Raw genomic sequence first — 21,231 nt, forward strand, 5'->3', positions numbered from 1 at the left:
CCTGCCTGGAAGCCTTTGTCAGACACTAACAACTGGTTGCCACCTTCCTTTATATATGGAAAGTATATGGCACCACCTGGCGACATCTTATCCTTGTCACATTATATGAGTGGGGTCTCTGAGGCCCAGTCCTGATTTTTATTCAGAATTCCCGATTTTTATCCAAAACTTCCTGTTGATTCGTACTTTCCGTGTCCAACTTGATGCCTCCCATAATTCCCCCATATCCAGGAATATGGCGTCCTGCAGGGCTCTGTATTGAGTGAATCACTATTTTTAATGGCCCTTAACGGTCTAGCAGCAGCTGTAGGGCCGTCTGTCTCACCATCTCTGTATGCAGACGACTTCTGCATTTCGTACTGCTCCACCAGTACTGGTGTTGCTAAGCGGCGCTTACGGGGAGTCATCCGCAAGGGGCAGTCATGGGCTCTAGCCGACGGCTTAGAGTTTTCGGCCGCGAAGTAGTGGGTTACGCACTTCTGTCGGCGTGGTACCGTTCATCCGGAATCAGATCTTTACCTTACTGGTGATTCCCTCACTGTAGTTGAGGCATATTGATTGTTAGGACTGGTTTTCGGCGCCCAATTGACTTGCTTCCTCACCTTTGTCAGCTTAAGCGGAAGTGCTGGCAGCACCTTAATGCCCTCCGTTGCCTGAGCAACACCAGTTGGGGAGCAGATAGCTGTACTCTGCTGCAGCACTACAGAGCGCTTGTTTTATCCCACCTTGACTATGGGAGTCTGGGGTATGGTTCGGCGGCCACTCAGTGTTGCATTTACTCGACCCAGTGCACCACTGTGGCGTTAGACTAGCCATGGGAGCTTTTAGGGGACCAGCATAACGGCGGAGGCTAGAGTCCCTCCATTGCAGGTCAGGCGTGCACAACTGCTCGCCACTGATATTGCACACGTTCGCAGTTCTCCTGCACACCCGAATTAGTTTCCTTTTCCCATGAACTGTGGTTCATCTCCCACATCGACAGCCCCTGTCAGGGCTTCCAATTGCAGTTCGTGTCCGATCCCTTATATCTGGAGTCCTTGCCTTTACTACCTATACTCGAGGTCCATTCGCGCACACCTCCATGGTGTTCACCTAGGCCGCGACTTTGCCTGGACCTTTCACGTGGCCCAAAAGACTCCTAAAGCAGCCTACAAACTATTGACTAGTTCTTGTCTCGTCATCCTTCGGTATCCATCACCCAGGAGTCCATCTATGTCTGGGAACGGTCCGGTCGTTCAGTGGTGTTTGTGTGGACCTGAGGACACGTCGGCGTCGCAGGCAGCCAACTTGCTGACAGGCTATGCGGAAACTGCTTCTGGAGATGGGCATCTCTGAACCTGACCTGCTTTACAACCTACGCCGTAAGGTTTTTAGGCTTTGGGAGACGGAATGGCATAACAGCATCTAACATTCTGAGTGGTGTCTGTCTGTTCTAAGTCGTGTCTCCCTACCACTTTCGCGCAACGACGCTCTGAGCGTGTTTTTTAGGGAATTGACTAGTTTGAACCTGGGACCTGTTGCTGCTAAGGAGACGCCAGACCACACATGACATGTAGAATTCAGAAGAGTTCAGTGAGACTAGCGATGATATAACCAAATAATTAATGATTTCAGCGACAGCTCCAGTGCACTCCCTGTAAAAGAATCTTAATACTAACTAAATTTAGTGGAAGGGGTTCAAGGGTTTTCTAATTTTAGTTAGCTGGTAAAATAACGTCGAAAAATGTTTACCATTGGAAATTTTACTTCTCACAAAACATAGTTTGTAAATTACACTGTTGATAAAAGGAAATGTTTTAATACAGGATGATAAAATCCAACTGTGTTCAACAAAAATGTGAACGAATATCCCCTGAATGGGTTCCCAAGTTCTACAATGGATTGAAAGATGACTTGTGCCATATCACATCTATAATGTAAGTTTAAATTAATTTTCATAAAACAGAAAACTATCAATGGTCTAGTGACCCTCAATTATCTTTAATTACTTATCTAACTTGTCGTAAATTACAGTGGCTGTTGTGGCTTCTCAATAATTATATAACAGAAAAATCATCGCATTTCAGATTTTTACTTAAAGTAGCAAATGTGAACACAATGAGATTTAATTGACGATCGACACTAGTATTACGTAAAAAGGGGGTGTAACAGATGAGACTTCTGCAGTTCTGAGTGAAGCTTTATGCGCTGTTATGCGGCATCGCGTGCGTTCATTACCTTGTCGTTGGTTAGGCAGCTTCAGGGGGCGGCGGGCGGCGCAGCTCCACACAGCCGTCTCGGAAGCAACTCTCTCCTAACTTCTCCTTACTACAATTTAATGAAGTTTGTTAAAAAAACTATCTGGCTGTGTTTTCATCTGACCAATCAGGCCCTCAATGTTAACCTTAAGCTCCGCCTACAAAAATTGTCTATCCAATGCGAAACGTTATACTTTTCGTGGTGGGGCAATGTTTTTAACATCTGCAACGTAGCAGAGACGCGAAAAAGTCTCACGCTAAAACTTGCAGGTGGTGTGGCCCTTTTAGTGTTATCGTAAGACCTATACTGTTATTCTGGAAGGCTCTATCTTTTAACATGGGCTGGGGGGGTGGTCCTGGCGGTTGGCTGGCGACATGGGTGTCCGTCCCTTATCGTAGGGCCTTCTAGCTTAACACGGTTCTGCTCTTGGCTTCTGTCCTCGTTTCTCCTCTCAGAACTGCATCTGTTTCACGGTGGGAAGGTATGATATATATTTAGGCATTCTTGTGTTAGTCTGTGGTATTCAGTTTGCTCACTCGTTAATCGTATTACTTTGGTTAATTTAATGTCAGCATTTATCCGGAGCTATGTGACATACTGCTGGATTTGCTTATGTCACGGTTTTCATGGAAGGTGTTGGATATGCCTGACACCTTACAAGTACACACAACAAACTGCGTGTCATTAAGGAGACTATGAATGTGTGGAAGTGTTCCATGCGGGCTTGTCGCAGGGAATCAGTTGTCCTCTGCCGGCTCTGCATTGTCCACGTCCCCCCAGGGGGCTCGCGGTCCTTTTGTGAGTACGTGCGTGGCGAGCACGGGGCCCCGAGCTATTGCAGCCTTCCTTCTTTTTCCGGGCTGCATTTCATTTCCTTTCCCTTCCCCTCCTTTCCTGTCCTTCATCCTTCCCTCCGACCTCTCCTCTCCCTCTCTTGGTGTCCCTACTTACGGTGTCCCTCCTTATGTTGGCCCTGCTATTCTCCTGGTTCTGCTGACCTTGCAATTCGGCCTTGTTCTGTAATTCCTTCACCCTTTTGGTATTCTCTGGTCCCCTCTGGGGTTTGACCTCCATCACTAAATTTTCTTCCGTAGTATGAGCCATTTGGGGAAGAGCACCTTACCTAGTGTCTCCGGCGTGTGCCATCATCATTGACTCCATCGTTTCCTTTACGTCGTTGTTTGACGCTAGGGTCCATAGCCAGCACGGTAGCCAGCCCGTGTGGTGGGGTCGCTATGTACCCTTTTGGTTGAGCCCCCTGAAAACACAGGGATCACACGTCTGATACCTGAGCTGTGACCTCCTCATGTAAGCCTAGGAGTGGTTGCTTGTCGTCCTGGAGCATCGGAACTCCCAGCAATGGCCGCCGTGCCAGACGGCCCTTGCTGTGGCTGGGTGGCGCCCATGAGGAGAGCCCCTGATCGGAGTGGGTGGTATCAGGGCGGACACTATGCTCATGAAACGCATAAGAGTCCACAACTCTGGCCGTTCTCCGGCCGTCTCTTTGACTGGAAAAGATTCTTCACGTGCTGCTTCCTCTGCCCCTTCCGCCTTCCCTTCCGTGGCTACCCCCTGGGAGGAGGGCCAGGCTCGTCGGCTGGGGGCGAAACCTTTCCCTCGCTATCTGGTTTGCGCCAGAACTGATGGGGATACTTTTACTCATACGAAACCTATGTTCTTTGTTGAACACATCGAAGACAAGTTTGGCGAGGTGGACTCTATCAGCAAGATGCGGTCTGGGTCGCTGTTGATTAAAACCGCTTCAGCTACCCAGTCTGCAGCTCTCCGTGCCTGTACCCATCTTGGTACGATTCTTGTGTCAATTACCCCACACCAGTCCTTGAACATGGTGCAAGGTGTAATTTTCCATAGAGACCTCCTCCTTCAATCTGATGAGGAACTTCGGGACAATCTAAGCCGGCGGGGGGTTCACTTTGTTCGGCGGGTTCAGAGGGGTCCGAAGGACAACTGCGTTGACACTGGTGCCTTTATCTTGGCCTTTGAAGGGGACACCCTCCCTGAGAAGGTCAAGATTATGGTCTATCGGTGTGACGTGAAGCCATACATCCCACCACCTATGCGATGTTTCAAGTGTTTGCATTTTGGCCACATGTCTTCGCGCTGTTCGCAGGCCCCCCTCTGTGGTGACTGTGGACATCCGTTCCATGAGGGAAGTTCCTGTGTTCCCCCTCCTGTGTGCGTAAATTGTCGTGGGAATCATTCTTCACGGTCACTGGATTGCCCAGTGTATCAGAAAGAGAAAAAGATACAGGAGTATAAGACTCTTGATCGTCTCACCTATACCGAGGCCCGTAAAAAGTATACACGCCTTCATCCAGTGACCCTGACAACTAGTTATGCTTCAGTAGTATCTTCACCCCCTCCTCCTCATTCCTTACCCCAGTCCCGAACCCCTTTCCTCCCCCCTCCCCCTGCGGTTCCCACACCATCCCCTCCGGGCACCGCTTCCTCTCCCCGGCTGGAGAAGTGTCCTGCTTCTTCGGCGTCTGCCGGTCATGGGCGCCCCTAGCGTGATCCCCCTTCCCGGCACCTTCCAGGCCAAAGGTCTGCTGCCACGCGGCCACCACGAGAACCACGGTCTGCGGGCCCCCAGATCGCCCGCTCTCTTTCTGTTCCCGATCTTGCTGTGGCTGGCTCCATTTTGTTTCGCAGCCCTCCACGATCCCAAACAGAAAGAAAGAAGAAGCACAAGTCCCGGGACAAGGAGTCTCTGGTGTTACCAGAAGTCTCGTCCCCATCTTCACAACCTGACTCTGACCTGTTATTCATGGATGTCGCCCCCTCCTTGTCGGTGACGGGTGGGGACCCACCGGCATGACTGACATTAGCCTGTTCACCCCCCAATTGACTCATCGTTCTTTGGCTATCCAATGGAACTGTAATGGCTATTACCGTCACCTACCGGAGTTGCAATCCCTTCTTTCGTTTTACTCTGCGGCTTGTGTGGTTCTACAAGAAACTCATTTTACTGGTGGTCACTCACCAACCCTCCGTGGCTTCCGTGCTTTCTGTCGAAATCGGGTCGGCCCCCTACGGGCGTCTGGCGGAGTTTGCACGTTGGTCCGAACGGACATTGCCAGCACGTGGATTCCTCTCCAAACTACATTGGAAGCAGTTGCTGTTAGGATCCACCTGGACTCTGGGGTCACAATTTGCAATCTGTATCTCCCTCCTGACAGAACTCCTACACCTGCCTCCTTAAGTGCCCTCCTTCAGCAACTTCCTCCTCCCTTCCTTATACTTGGCGATTTTAATGCACATCATCCCTTGTGGGGCAGTGCATTTCCATCTAGTCGGGGTCATCTCATTGACCAGTTTATTACCGACCACGACTTGTGCCTTCTTAACGATGGCTCCCCTACCCATTTCAGTGCCGGTCATGGTAGCTTTTCTGCCATTGATCTTTCTCTCTCTTCTCCCTCCCTCCTCCCTTCCCTACAATGGTCACCACACGATGACCTTTGCGATAGTGACCACTTCCCGTTGATTCTCTCGCTCCCTTCCCGCTCCCCTATGGACAGATCACCTCGTTGGTCCTTCAAACGTGCCAATTGGCCTCTGTATACTGCACAGGTCGTTTTTTCTCCCTCATTGTCGGATGGTATTGATGATGTCATACGTGACATGTCTGACGCGATTGTTCACGCTGCTAGCCTTGCTATCCCGCGCTCATCTGGACCATTTCGCCGCCGGCAGGTCCCTTGGTGGAGTTCGGACATTGCCGTTGCCATCCGTGATCGCCGTCGAGCTTTGCAACACCTTAAGAGGCATCCATCCGTTGCCAATATTATTACCTTTAAACGCCTTCGCGCAAAAGCCCGTTACTTAATCAAACGGAGCAAACGGATGTGTTGGGAACGCTTTGTTTCTTCCCTCGGTTCTGCTGTCCCTCTGTCGCGGGTATGGGCTACACTTCGCTCTCACCAAGGTTGCCATCGGCAGTCTACCCTCCAAGGTCTTCACCTCCCGGATGGCCTTTGCACGGACCCGTTGATTCTCGCAGAACACCTTGCGACCCATTTTGCAACAGCGTCGGCATCAGCCTCCTATCCGGCTGCTTTCCTTCCCCAGAAACAGCGGGCCGAAGCTTCCGCCTTATGTTTTACCCCCAGCCAGTCAGAATCATACAACGACGCTTTTACTGAATGGGAACTTCTTTCCGCACTCTCCTCTCCTCTTCTCATGATACGGCCCCTGGCCCAGACTCCATTCATAACCAACTGCTTCAACATCTCAGTGCTCCACAACAGCGACATCTTCTCCGGGTATTTAACCGTATTTAGCTCCAGGGTGACTTCCCTTCTCAATGGAGGGATAGCATCGTGGTTCCCGTCATTAAGCCCGGTAAGAACCCCCTGTTCGTCGACAGCTATCGGCCAATTAGTCTGACGAACGTTGTTTGTAAGTTACTTGAACGGATGGTAGCCCGTCGGCTCACTTGGGTCCTCGAATCTCGGCGTCTGTTGTCCCCTTACCAGTGTGGCTTCCGAGAGGGACGGTCTCCAATCGATCATTTACTTCGCTTGGAATCCGCAGTTCGGCAGGCCTTTTCCCAGCGCCGCCATTTGGTTGCTGTATTTTTCGACCTTCGCAAGGCCTATGATACGGCTTGGCGCCATCATATTTTACTTACACTTCATGAGTGGGGTCTTCGGGGCCCACTCCCGATTTTTATCCGCCAGTTCTTGTTTCATCGTTCGTTTAGGGTTAGGGTTGGTACAGTTTTAAGTTCTCCGCGAACCCAGGAGAATGGCATCCCTCAGGGTTCCGTATTGAGTGTACTTCTGTTCCTCATTGCTATAGATGGACTTGTGGCCTCCGTCGGTCCTTTGGTCACTCCTGCTCTGTATGTGGATGATTTCTGCATTTGGGTTAGTTCCTCTTCGATGGCCGCTGCAGAGCGGCAGCTCCAGGGTGCTATACGGCGTGCCTCTGCATGGACCATCTCTCACGGATTTCAGTTTTCTCCTTTAAAATCGCGAGTGGTCCACTTTTGTCGCCGTGTGACAGTCCACCCCGATCCAGAGCTCTATCTCAATGCACAACGATTACCTGTGGTCCCACAGTTTCGTTTCCTTGGCCTTCTTTTCGACAACAAGCTCACTTGGCTGCCTCATATCAGACGCCTGAAGATAGGATGTTTCCGTAAACTAAACGTCCTTCGCTTCCTTGCCCACACCTCTTGGGGTGCTGACCGTTCCACTCTCCTCCACCTTTATCGGGCCTTAGTGTTGTCTCGCTTGGACTATGGTTGTCAAGTTTACGGTTCAGCTGCCCCCTCTACATTGCGCCTCTTGGATCCGGTCCACCATCGTGGTATCCGTTTGGCCATCGGTGCCTTCCCGACTAGCCCTGTTGATAGTCTCCTGGTTGAGGCTGGGATCCCCCCCCTTTCCGTTCGGCGCTCCCAGCTTCTGGTTTCGTATGCAATCGCTGTCCGTTCCTCTCCCACTCATCCTTCCTATTCTATCCTGTTCCCTGCCCAAGGAAGTCGCCCACCTGACTCCCGCCCTCGGGCGGGTTTACCGGTTGGGCTCCGCCTAGCGTCTCTTCGCCGTGATTTTCAGCTTCCTTCCTTTTCCTGTATCCCACGTTCCCTCCCCAACACACCTCCTTGGTTAGTCCCTCGGCCCCGAGTTCGGATGGATCTCTGCCGAGGTCTGAAAGATTCCGTTCCCCCGATGGTGTTCCATTGTTTTTTCCGCCGCATTTTATCTGAGTTTCGGGATGCTGTTGTTTTTTACACTGATGGCTCTAAATCTGCTGATCGTGTGGGCTATGCCTTCACCTCCTCTGTAGGCATGGAAAATCATCTCCTGCCAAATGCATGTGGGGTGTTCACTGCGGAATTGATGGCGGTCTCTCGGGCCCTGGCCTTTATTAAACAGTCCAAGCTCAATCGCGTTTTGTTATGTACAGACTCAATGAGTGGCCTTCAGGCACTTGACCAGTGTTTCTCCCGTCATCCCTTGGTCTCCTCCATCCATGACCATCTCGCTGATCTCCACCATGCTGCTTGTTCTGTTAGCTTCCTTTGGGTCCCTGGCCATGTGGGCATCCAAGGAAATGAGCTTGCTGATCGTTTGGCTGGGGGAGCAGTCACTTACCCCCCATTCCCTGTCACCCCTCCTGTGGCGGATTTACGGCTTCATCTCAAATCCCACTTTGCGCAATCATGGGCCACATCCTGGGAGGCTACCTCCTTGTCTAATAAACTTCGTGCGATTAAGGTGACACCTGTCCCATGGCGTTCTTCCTTACGCCTCTGGCGAAAGGACTCAACCACCCTCTGTCGTCTTCGCATCGGCCATACCAGGCTGACCCATGGTTTTCTTTTGCGTGGTGAGCCACCCCCACTTTGTGGTTGTGGAGCTTTCCAGTCAGTTGCCCACATTTTGGTGGAATGCCCCCTTCTTTTAGCTCTGCGTACTAAGTACAGACTTCCCTGCACTTTACCCTTAATATTAGCAGACGATTCCCGGATGGTTGAACTGGTTCTCAGTTTCCTCCGTGAAAGTGGTTTTTATTCTCAGTTTTAAGGAGTTTCATCTCCCTCTGGAGTAGGGGCAGGGCGGTGAGGGTTGGGATGTCTCCCACTGTAGGCTGTGCTTGGAGATTCCTGACTCCCCTCCCTGGCCATGTTCCTTCTTTTTTCCCTTTTACTGTTTTTATCGCCTTTTAGGTTTGTTTAATCCCTTTTACAATCCGCCCTTTTACACTCTGGCGGTTGAACGCTTTTAAATAGCATGTGATCTTGCTTGTACTGCATCACAGGTGGGATATTTCCTCTCTTGAGGTTGCCCATTTACTGACTTCCCTCCTTGTGTTTTTATCATTGACGACACAACTGCACCTTTTTAGCCTTTTACCTTTTACTTTTTATCGTTTTTGACTCTTCTGAGCTGTCCCTCTATCGGAACTGACCGCCTTTGTAACAAGGGACTGATGACCTTGCTGTTTGGTCCCTTCAACCCCAATCAACCAACCAACCAACCATTGTCCACGTTTGTGCCACCCACAGTTACCTCTTGCGCCATGAAGACTCTACCGAGTGTCGGTGTGGCACTCGGTTGACAGTGGCCCATATTCTGGTGCACTGTCCCACTTTGACTGCCAGCGACGAATCTTGGATTACCGGACTCATTGCCGCTCAATTTGTCTGACAGCGCCTCACTGGCTGATTTACGGTTTATTCATGAGGATGGGTTTTATCATTCAATCCGAGTTTCAGCGCATGTCCTTTGTCCCTCTGTCCCCTCCACTCTAGTGCTTTTAAGATGGAGGTTTTAATGTGTTGCCGGGTGGCTGGCTTCCCCTTTTCATTCTCGTGTTTGGTCAGCCAGTGTAATCTTTCTTGTTTTACTCTCTTCTGTTTCTAGCGTCTCTGTTGCTTTCTTGTCCTTTGTTGCTTTTAGTGTTGGTTGCCTTTTTCTTCGTTCTTGTCCTTTTTCCTTTCTTCCTGTTCTATGTCTCCTATGTTTTATTCTCACTTGTGGAATTGTTTTATTAGGAACAAGGGACCGATTACGTAGTTTGGTCCCTTCCCCCTCTATTAAACGAACCAACCAACACCACTGCATCAGTGGTTTGGTCCAGTTGTATTTGTTGCTGGCCGTGCATTCTGCCCAGTGCCACTTCAGTCTTATGTGCTCGACAGCGTCGCAGCAGCCGTTCCGCTCCTTGCGTCACCTGTTAGCCCTGTCCCTGATCCACTCCAAGCAGCGTTCTGCTACAGCCCTTTGACACATCCACAGTAGATTTCCACTGCTTATTGTCATGGTCGTGAGCCTGCACATTGTTACCAGCTGGGTGCTGATGCCATGAAGGATCCATTCTAAATATGACGATGGTCTGGTTACAGATAATGTTTCTCGATTGCCATCAGATTTCGCTGTGAGATCTCTGCTGGCTGGCTGGTTGTGTGTTCCAAGCTGAATTTGATGCCTCGAATTATGTATTCATTTGTTTCTTCCAGAGCATGGTTTTTGATGGAGAACACAATATTGACAACGCATGGCTCAGGCGGTTTATAATGATTTTTGTTAGCAAATTGTAAAATACAGAGACCAATAGGCCTGTAAAACTCAATGTTAGTGTTGTCACTTTCTTAGAAGAGGAGGAGGACTTCCGCATTTTCCCGTAACTAGAACCTTCCTTTCCTCTAGATATTATTTTAGTACGAGTGATTATTAAAGTCTCTTTGGTGTACTATGACTGACTGATAATTTCAGTAGAGAGCTGAAATGTGGAATAAAAAATATGGGAAGTTTTAGCCTCGATCTAGCGACCTTGCGTCTAGATTGTGCGTCGTTACTATTGGACCATGAGCTGATACGACACTTTAATAACGCGAGAAGAGAACAACACTTCAAGATCCTGGCTGACGTCTAGATTTTATGCTTAAGGCTGGAATTGGCACTGTCTTAGATTTGGTTTTTCGATATGTATCGGAGGAACACAACCCGTGAATAAAATCTTCTCGGTCTACGTGATATCTCACTTCAAATAAAGCCATCGTGCTTTCTATCGGTGTCTCCGCCATCGTCATCCAGAGTTAAAACCACTGGCTGTCAGGTTTGGTGCAGTATTCTGCTTAAACAGATGCAACAGCAGCGTCTGGAACCTTTCAGAATGGGTCGAAGTGACACATGCGTCGAACACAAGTTGGGCAGCTCATAAGAGCGGCTTCCTGCCACCGGTACCGAGTGCTGTCCAGTGGCGTAAGGGGCCAGCGCTTTGTTCGGAACTGCCCCTCCTGCATCAGTCCAACAGTCGACCATCCGTCTTTGTTTCCGCTTTTGCTCAGTGTCCAAAGCCCGCTCCCATACTCTAAAAGGTGAGTACTCTTAGTTTGTTAAAATTGTTGTTTATTCTTTCTGCCATTTCTTTAGTAACAGAATCCAAATATGATGACTGATCCAAAAATCTCGTGTTTAGAAATTGTATTTTATATCCGTTTTCTATTAATGTTCTGCCGTGTCTGACGTCTGTTTTGCTTTGTCCAATATTTGGTAACTTTCTTGCATACTGCTCACCAAGAGTGCGAATGGTTTATCGTCTGTAAATTCCACCACATTCACATGGAACATCGTACACGCCTGTAATCCAGTGACCCGTGTTGTCTTTAATGAGGCGCAACATCCTGTATCTTCGAGACAGGTCGAAACGCTGGTCTCTGTTCACGTGTCTACAGTCGCTGCTCCACAGCATGGAGGGAACGAAGCCAGCTTGGCCTCTTCTTCCGATTCACGACAGATTACGTAGGAAAAACTGTCCCTGCTACTTGCATATTCTCATCGCCTGGCAGACATCAGACAGAAAAACTTAACTACTGCGAATCCAGCAGCCACTGTATTAGGTGTCCATGTGGGAGCTGGCCCTCGACAAGAATTCCAGCGTCTTGCGGTGCGTCCAGTCCTCTGTGTGCCGACCCATCACGAAAAACCAGAACTTTTCGACTTCACAGGTGACGGCGAACAGTTTAAGCTGTGTTACAGGATAATTCCCCATGCTATTATTCACCACGTAACTCATGACCGCAACTGTCCTGTGTTCCTGTCCTTTTCTAGCTTTCTCTGCCAGATACAGCACTACACCGAACCCGCAACTGAAACACTGTCACATGCTGAAGTGGCTGTATAAGTTCGACAGTTTCAAAGCTTCTACTGCCCAAAACTGCCTTGATTCTCTCAAACATACTGCCTCTTATTTCAAAGATACATTTTTCCCAGTTGGGGATAAAAGACGTGATGCCTGAAAGTCTGCGACTAACTTCCTGTAGAATCCAACTAGTCCTACAAACGCTTAGACTTGTAGTACACTGTTACTGGCACACCACGTATTGCACCGCACTTACCGAGATTGGGCGTTATTCCCTACTAACTGATTACACAGTATAGGAGTGTCATTTGCCTTCACCCACATACAGACTCTTGTAAGCTCAGTCACTCACCTGTCTCCTAAAGGCTGCAGTATTGACTGGCGTTCTCACCATTGTTTGCCAAATTAGATCCTCTATATAGTCTGTGATTTTACTTCATTGCTGTGGTCGAACACATCGCCAAGAGCCTTAAAGAACGCTGCAGTGTAGACATTAAGCCCAAAGGGTGACATAATAAACTGATAAGACCTGCTATCTACAAAAAAACTCTGTACAGTCAGTAAGCTGCTGCTTATTTAACCTGCCAGTAACCATATGTAAGAACGAGGCTAGTGAAAGTCTGTACACCATGAAATCTTCGTAGAAATACATCTATAAATTCCCCAATATCTCTTCTCCGCCAGAATTTGATTCAACTTGCGATGGTAAAGAGCTAACCACACTTTCCGTCATATCTAGCTGTGAATAGCACCTTGTGTACATCTAAGCTGGTCTTTACACTTGTTAGTTAACCTTATCCCTGGAGATGTGAAATGTGTCAGACTCCATATCGTGCTGTGTCTAAAAATGTCCATTGCAAAATCGAGCCAGATATGCTTCCTTAAAGGTTGTCTTCTGTTTCCCACAGCATCCGAGGCCTGTCAGCAACATCGTCTGTAGTGGATACGTTTCCACTAGAAGCGCTCTCTAAATCCAGTAATGCACTTCATTTGGGTCTTCGGGCTCTTGTGCTTTGTTTTTGTCTTGTTTGTTCAATTTTTCTTAAATCAGGAAACGTAGCAACCGCTAAACCACAAAATTAGACTAACAATGTTTTGTGATTGCAAATGTTTATACATGTTATTAAGAAAATTGATGCCACCTTGTTACACAGCCACACCGGTAATGGAAATGGAGAGTAACTAGTGTAAGAAATGGAGCACATAAGTAAGAAATATGAGGAGTTTAAGTTCTGTATTTTGCAAGTACAAAAGCAAACGACCTATGAAAAGATTAGCACATATCAGAAACATTATTACAAGTAGAAGCTTGTCGCTAGCCAATACAGTCTATTTTTGGAAATTATAGAAAGGAAAGAAAAGTATAATGGAGAAACTAAGATATTCTATTACTTAACCAGAAACTTCTATGCTTATACTGAAATTGCTGAATGCTTACTGAATGTTCTTAAACTGCAGAGTGATAGTGAACCTACAGTCACTTGTTTTCATCATTACTCACCTACTGAATTTTTCCTAACAAGTGCGACTCAGTTATTCATTTATGACCCACAATATGCAATGATACTCAAACATGTGGTTAGCAAAGGAAACATTTTGTTGCAGAGCAATGTATTTAGCAGATTTTACCTTAATAATGTGACACCCGGTTAAAACATTTGTATAATCGTCCGTGACATCCAGTTCCAAAAAAAATTATATAATCGTCAAGAGTTAAATGTCCATGACGGTCACACGTCCAGATCGTCCGCTTGCGCTAACACTTCAGACCTCTAACCTCCACCACTGCTAACTGCAAAACTTCCAAACCTGGAACCGCCAGTCTGACCAGCCAGAGAGTCTCTTACAGATGGTGCGCAGCTCTGTCACAATTACTAATGCAGTCTACCAGGCTGCCAACACGCGCATATAAACAGGCTACTTACAAACTAAAATGGCCATGGTAAATTTTCGCATGTTCAACAGGCCAAAGATGTACACGTTCACACAAGAGATATTGTCTTCTTGTAAATAAATAAAAAAGACATAAGCTGCTGAATGATGTTTTCAATTACGTTAAATTTCAGTTAGAAAACACCACTGTAGTGCACAGCATATTTTGTGCGACTCGTATTGCCTGAAGCTTCTTATGTGAAGTATTTAGTACTTAGCAATAAAGTAAGCATGCAGCAACTAGCTGCTCAAAGTTGTTGTCCGACAGGAACTTATTCACTAATACTGGTCTAAGTACTCAAGTTTATTTCAAATATTTGTGTGGTCAGATGTTGTTGACTGCAGTACCTTAGGTTCAACCGCCCTTTCGTGAATGGATTTGGCTGTAAGCTGCTCAGTGACCGAGCGATGTGAGCACGTGTTTCCTCCCACGTTACTTCACGCCCACTGTGCATCGTGTCTCTGACACGGCCTGCAACCAAAGGTGGGGCTACTATGCTTGGTAGGGCCCTGCCAAAGTGATCTGCAGACGCACTCCTTACGTGCGCCAAAGTCCGTCAGCGGCCTTCTGTGGGCGCACAGATACGACACAAATCGCCATTGTAACTGTCTGCTCCATCGCCCGTGGCTCTCAAACTGATGTAACACAAAGCAGAAACAAAAATATTCAACACTAATGCAAGGGCTTTCCATCAAGTTGAAAGCAGAGGCGCCAGTAGTACAACTATTTATTCCACCAGCCGTAGAAAGAGAAGTGGGGTGTAGGGTCCACTCGGCCACCCTGTAACGGACCTGTATGAGACACAAACAGGAGACTATAGCAGTTTTCAGGAAAAAAAAGAAAATAGCGTACACTTAATTTGTTACTTATACAGGGTGTCACAAAAAGGTACGGCCAAACTTTCAGGAAACATTCCTCACACACAAATAAAGAAAAGATGCTATGTGGACATGTGTCCGGAAATACTTAATTTCCATGTTAGAGCTCATTTTAGTTTCGTCAGTATGTACTGGACTTCCTCAATTCATCGCCAGTTGGCCCAATTGAAGGAAGGTAATTACTTCGGTGCTTGTGTTGACATGCGACTCATTGCTCTACAGTACTAGCATCAAGCACATCAGTACGTAGCATCAACAGGTTAGTGTTCATCACGAACGTGGTTTTGCAGTCGGTGCAATGTTTACGAATGCGGAGTTGGCAGATGCCCATTTGATGTATGGATTAGTACGGGGCAATAGCCGTGGCGCGGTACGTTTGTATCGAGACAGATTTCCAGAGGGAAGGTGTCCCGACAGGAAGACGTTCGAAGCAATTGATCGGCGTCTTAGGGAGCACGGAACATTCCAGCCTGTGACTCGCGACTGGGGAAGACCTAGAACGACGAGGACACCTGCAATGGACGAGCCAATTCTTCGTGCAGTTGACGATAACCCTAATGTCAGCGTCAAAGAAGTTGCTGCTGTACAAGGTAACGTTGACCACGTCACTGTATGGAGGGTGGTATGGGAGAACTAGTTGTTTCCGTACCATGTACAGCGTGTGCAGGCACTATCAGCAGCTGATTGGCCTCCACGGGTACACTTCTGCGAATAGTTCATCCAACAATGTGTCAATCCTCATTTCAGTGCAAACGTTCTCTTTATGGATGAGGCTTCATTCCAACGTGATCAAATTGTAATTTCACAATCAACATGTGTGGGATGACGAGAATCCGCACGCAATTGTGGAATCACGTCAACAGATTTTCTGTGAGCGTTTGGGCAGGCATTGTTGATGTCTTGATTGGGCCCCATGTTCTAACACCTACCCCTAATGGAGCACGCTATCATGATTTCACACGGGATATTCTACCTGTGCTGCTAGAACATGTGCCTTTACAAGTAAGACACATGTGGTTCATGCTCGATGGTGCTCCTGCACATTTCAGTCGAAGTGTTTGTACGCATCTCAGCAACAGATTCGGTGACCGATGGATTGGTAGAGGCGGGCCAATTCCATGGCCTCCACGCTCTCCTGACCTTAACCCTCTTGACTTTCATTTTTGGGGGCATTTGAAGGCTCTTGTCTACGCAACCCCGGTACCAAATGTAGAGACTCATTGTGCTCGTATTGTGGGTGTCTGTGATACAATACGCCATTCTCCAGGGCTGCATCAGGGATTCCGTGCGACGGAGGGTAGATGCATGTATCCTCGCTAACTGAGGACATTTTGAACATTTCTTGTAACAAAGTGTTTGAAGTCACGTTGATACGTTCTGTTTCTGTGTGTTGCCATTCCGTGATTGTGATTTGAAGAAGTAATAAAATGAGGTCTAACATGGAAAGTAAGCGTTTCTGGACACATGTCTACATATTTTCTTTCTTTCTATGTGTGTGAGGAATGTTTCCTGAAAGTTTGCCGTACCTTTTGTAACACCCTGTATTTACTATTAAGTCTTGATCGCGATTTATTTATCAAGGTGACACGTTTCGACCACTGCTGTGGTCATCCTCAGACCACTGAGTAGGAACCTCTTTCTGTTGGAGAATCACTACTCACTCAATACTGTTTTTAATAGTAAATATTTGTAAGACATTGATCACTGCCTTTCCCAAAATGTATTCAAAAGTTATGTTACTGCTTGACATTAATGTACGGACGTCCTTCAAATCTCTGACGAGTAACCAGTTAATTTACTTCCGTTCTCAGAAATGGCTGGTATCGACGACCTACCAGACGAGATGCTGCTCTCCATCTTCTCCTTCCTGCCGGCTTCGGATTTGGTCCAGTGCGCTGCAGTGTCCGAGCACTTCCTCAGAATCGTGTCTGGGTACACCCACCTGTGGAAAGGGAAGACCTACATCACCCTCACGAGTCCGGTGGACCTCCACAGGGAGCACGTAGCCCTGCGCGCTCTGCCACTGCTGCGGGAAGTCTCCGTCGAAGTGGAGAACCGATTTGCGGTGTGCGTCGTGTACCCGCGCCTGGTTCTGTCAATAGCAGACCTAGGAGCCCTGGAGCGCTGTCCCAGACTGAGGTGCGTGAGTCTGTCGACCAGACTCAGCATCGCGGAGCACATCATGTCGTCCAGATCGACTATCGACTTCGCGCTGCTCGAGAAGCTGGAGATCGTCAAGACGCGGCCTCTCGACTGCCGGGGTCCGGACTTCGCTGACGCAGACTTCTTGGTCAGCTCCGCCCTCGAGCTGTGCCCCAACCTCACGCAGCTCTTCGTGTGCGCGGAGATCCTGTCGGCGGGGCTCCTGGAGGAGTCGGCCGGGCTCGTGCGGCTGCGGGCGCTGGGGATCGAGTGCCCCAGCCTGGAGAGGCTGTCGTTCCTGCGGCGCTGCTCGGACGCGCTGGAGGAGCTGCGACTGGAAGGCTGCGCCGCCCTGCCGCTGGGGGAGGTCGCAGAGCTGCGGCGCCTGCGGAGGCTGCGCCGGCTGCAGCTGCACGGCTGCCGGCTGGCACAGGCCGACCTGGAGCTGGTGGTGGCCGCGCTGGAGAGCCTCGAGTCGCTGCACGTCGACCGGTTCCCCCTCGTCCGCGACCTGACCTTCCTCCAGCGCTGCGGCCGGCTGCGGGAGGTCGGCGTCAGGTTCCCGCCGCTGGAGCTGCCCGCCGGCGCCAACGCCAGAGTGCTCCGCGCCCCTCTCTACCACATCACGGACGAGCTGTCCAGCGCCCTGCTGCGGCTCGAGGGCCTGGGCTACGACAGCCGCTGCCTGGACTACCTGCGCCCCCTGCTCCGGTGCCTCCAGCTGCGCCGCGTCTGCATCTGCTTCCAGTGGAGGTCCAGTCGCGTGGCGGTGTCTAGCCAGTTGGTCAAAATAAACTTGAGACGTCCCAAATAAAGACGACGGGGAAGTAGATACTAAAAATCCGGCGCTTCCTGTTTCCGAGAAATGGTGACAAGGCAGATTGGAGGTTAGTAGCATTTACATCCATACTCCGCAAGCCACCTGACGGTGTGTGGCGGAGGGTACCTTGAGTACCACTATCGGTTCTCCCGTCTATTCCAGTCTAGTATTGTTCGTAGAAAGGACGATTGTCGGAATGCCTCTGTGTGGGCTCTAATCTGATTTTTTCATCATGGTCTCTTCGCGAGCTGGGACTGGTTTGATGCAGCTCTCCATGCTACTCTATCCTGTGCAAGCTTCTTTATCTCCCAGCACCTACTGCAGCCTACATCCTTCTGAATCTGCTTAGTGTATTCATCTCTTGATCTCCCTCTACGATTTTTACCCTCCACGATGCCCTCCAATACTAAATTGCTGATCCCTCGATGTCTCGGAACATGTCCTACCAACCGATCCCTTCTTCTAGTCAAGTTGTGCCACAAAGTCTTCTCCCAAATTCTATTCAGTACCTCCTCATTAGTTATCTGATCTACGCATCTAATCTTCAGCAGAGATATACGTAGGAGGGAGCAATATACTGTTTGACTCCCCGGTGAAGGTATGTTCTCGAAACTTCAACAAAAGCTCGTACCGAGCTACTGAGCGTCTCTCCTGCAGAGTCTTCCACTGGAGTTTGTCTATCATCCCCGTAACGCTGCTCTCCGTTGGATCTCCTCCACTGTCAACCCAATCTGGTACGGATTCCACACTGCTGAGCAGTATTCAAGCAGTGGGCAAACAAGCGTACTGTAACCTACTTCCTTTGTTTCGGATTGCATTTCCTTAGGATTCTTCCAATGAATCTGTCTGGCATCTGCTTTACCGACGATCAACTTTATATGCTCATTCCATTTATACCACTCCTAATGTGCACTCCCAGATAATTTATGGAATTAACATCTTCCAGTTGCTGACCAGCTATATTGTATCTAAATAAGGGATCTTTCTTTCTGTGTATTGGCAGCACATTACACTAGCCTACATTGAGATTCAATTGCCATTCCCTGCACCATGCGTCAATTCATTGCAGATCCTCCTGCATTTCAGTACAATTTTCCATCGTTACAACCTCTCGATATACCACAGCATCATCCGCAAAAAGCCTCAATGAACTTCCGATGTCATCCACCAGGTCATTTATGTATATTGTAAATAGCAACGGTCCTACGACACTCCCCTGCGGCACACCTGAAATCACTCTCACTTCGGAAAACCTCTCCAATGAGAATGACATGCTGCGTTCTCTTATGCAGAAACTCTTCAATCCAATCACAAAATTGGTCTGATAGTCCATATTCTCTTATTTTGTTATTTAAACGACTGTGGGAAACTGTATCGAACGCCTTGCGGAAGTCAAGAAACACGGCATCTACCTAGGAATCCGTGTCTGGCCCTCTGAGTCTCGTGGACGAATAGCGAGAGCTGGGTTTCACACGATGGTCTCTATCGAAACTCATGCTGATTCCTACAGAGATTTCTACTCTCCAGAAAAGTCATTATACTCGAACATAATACGTGTTCCAAAATTCTACAACTGATCGACGTTAGAGATGTAGGTCTATAGTTCTGCACATCTGTTCGACGTCCCTTCTTGAAAATGGGGATGACCTGAGCCCTTTTCCAATCCGTTGGAGTGCTATGCTCTTCTAGAGACCTATAGTACACTGCTGTAAGAAGGGGGGCAAGTTCCTTCTCGTACTCAGTGTAAAATCGAACTGGTATCCCATCAGGGCCAGGTGCCTTTCCTCTTTTGAGCGATTTTGTTTCTCTATCCCTCTGTCGTCTATTACGATATCTACCATTTGGTCATCTGTGCGTCACTCTAGAGCAGCAGCTACAGTGCAGTCTTCATCTGTGCAACAGCTTTGGAAAAAGACATTTAGTTTTTCGGCTTTGTCTGTCATCGTTTGTTTCAGCATTTGAGGTGTATGCAGTATTAACTATCAGGGGTGGTTCACAGGTCAGTGGCTCTGGTATGAAACGAAATCTCCCCCTCCCCCCCCCCCCACAGTTACTGTAAAACATCGCTAGAGTTGCCAAAACATAAGGGCAGTCACATGACGTGAGCCATTTTGGTCCGCCTCCGCTGATGGTGTGCTAATGTACCGGGTGATCAAAAAGTCGGTATCGGCTCGCTCTCTGCGATCCCTCAACACCCTCCGTGTCCTGAATGGCACCTCCTGGGGAGCGGACCGAGTGGTCCTTCTCCGCCTCTACCGCCCCTTAGTGCGATCGAAATTGGACTATGGAGGCATAGTTTACTCCTCCGCTCGGCCGTCTATTCTTCGGCATCTCGACTCTATCCACCACTGGATTACGTTTAGTGTCTGGAGCTCTTTATACCAGCCCTGTGGAAAGCCTTTATGTTGAGACTGCTGAACCTCCGCTGTCCAATCGGCGAGCTGTCCTTCTGAGTCGTTATGCTAGCCATTTGTCTTCCATGCCTGCTAATTCGGCCCATGGCATTTTTTCGACGCCTCCTTGGATGTAGGGTGCGCCCGCCCGCCCGCCCGCCCGCCGCTTTCGTAAACTCTGTCCTTCACTTCCTTGCCCACCCTTCTAGTGGTGCAGATGGATCGCCCCCTTCTCTGCCTGTACATGGCCTTTCTGTTCCATCTGCACTGTGGTTGCCTCTGCACATTGCTCCTCTTGAGCATCATGGTATCTGCTTAGCCACCAACGCCTTTTGGAACAGCGCTATTTATAATCTTCTGTTAACAATGGGTCCCCTCCTCCTCTCCATTTGGTTGGCGCAGTACCAGTTGGGTTCGACTTTGCTTCTCTTCGCTTTACTCTTCATCACATCATTTCCCGACCACCCCTCCCACCCCACTTGGTTAGTTCCTTGGCCATGGATTGGGTTGGATCTTTTCTGCGGAGTGAAAGCCTCCATCGATCCATTGGTTTTCTGCTGTTTGTTCCGAACGCTCTTACGAGAATTTCAGGATGCTAATGGCTCTAAATCTGTTGGCACAGAACAGCATCTCTTTCCTGCCACGTGTGGGACATTTACTGCGCAATTGATTGCCATTTCTCGAGCCTTCTGTTTCATAAGTCCTCCCTTACTCGAATTTTGTAATGTGCGGAGTCAGTGATCTTCCACACTACGGCTCGGTGTTTTTCCCGCCATTCCTCGTCTCTGTCACGACTTTCTCGCTGATCTAGGTGATGCTTCTTGTTAGGTTGATTTACCTCGGGTTCCTGGTCATGCAGGTATCCATGGCAATGAACTTCCTGATCATATGGCGAGAGTGGGGGGGGGGGGGGGGGCTGGGGCAGTGGGGGCACAACCTAGTCCTCATCCTCCATGACGCCTCTGTTGGCGGATTTGCAGATTCACACCAATCCCCTTTTTGTTCAGACTTCGGAGGCTACACCCTCATCTAATAGACTTCAGTCCATCAAGGACACTCCCACCGTATGGAGTTCTTCCCTCTGCCTCTCCCAGTGTGAATCTGCCATCGTCCACCATCTCTGTATTGGCCATACTAGGTTGACCCATGCTTTCTTACTGCACAATGAGCCATCCCCTCTTTGTATTTGGGGGCTCCGCTTGCAGT

General features: G+C 48.8%; 1 protein-coding gene across 3 annotated transcripts in view; it reads left to right on the forward strand.

The window, feature by feature from the left end:
• LOC126291724 (F-box/LRR-repeat protein 7-like) overlaps nt 1-21,231 on the forward strand; it is a 63,799-nt gene that overhangs the window by 37,154 nt on the left and 5,414 nt on the right. For all 3 annotated transcript variants that reach the window (XM_049985390.1, XM_049985389.1, XM_049985391.1), the window contains exon 2: nt 16,482-17,699. In XM_049985390.1, the coding sequence (XP_049841347.1) occupies nt 16,484-17,626 (1,143 nt within the window). In that variant the 5' untranslated portion in view covers nt 16,482-16,483 and the 3' untranslated portion in view covers nt 17,627-17,699. The remainder of the gene's footprint in view (nt 1-16,481; nt 17,700-21,231) is intronic.

This window comes from Schistocerca gregaria, chromosome 9, assembly GCF_023897955.1.
Source record: "Schistocerca gregaria isolate iqSchGreg1 chromosome 9, iqSchGreg1.2, whole genome shotgun sequence".
Classification (NCBI taxonomy): domain Eukaryota; kingdom Metazoa; phylum Arthropoda; class Insecta; order Orthoptera; family Acrididae; genus Schistocerca; species Schistocerca gregaria.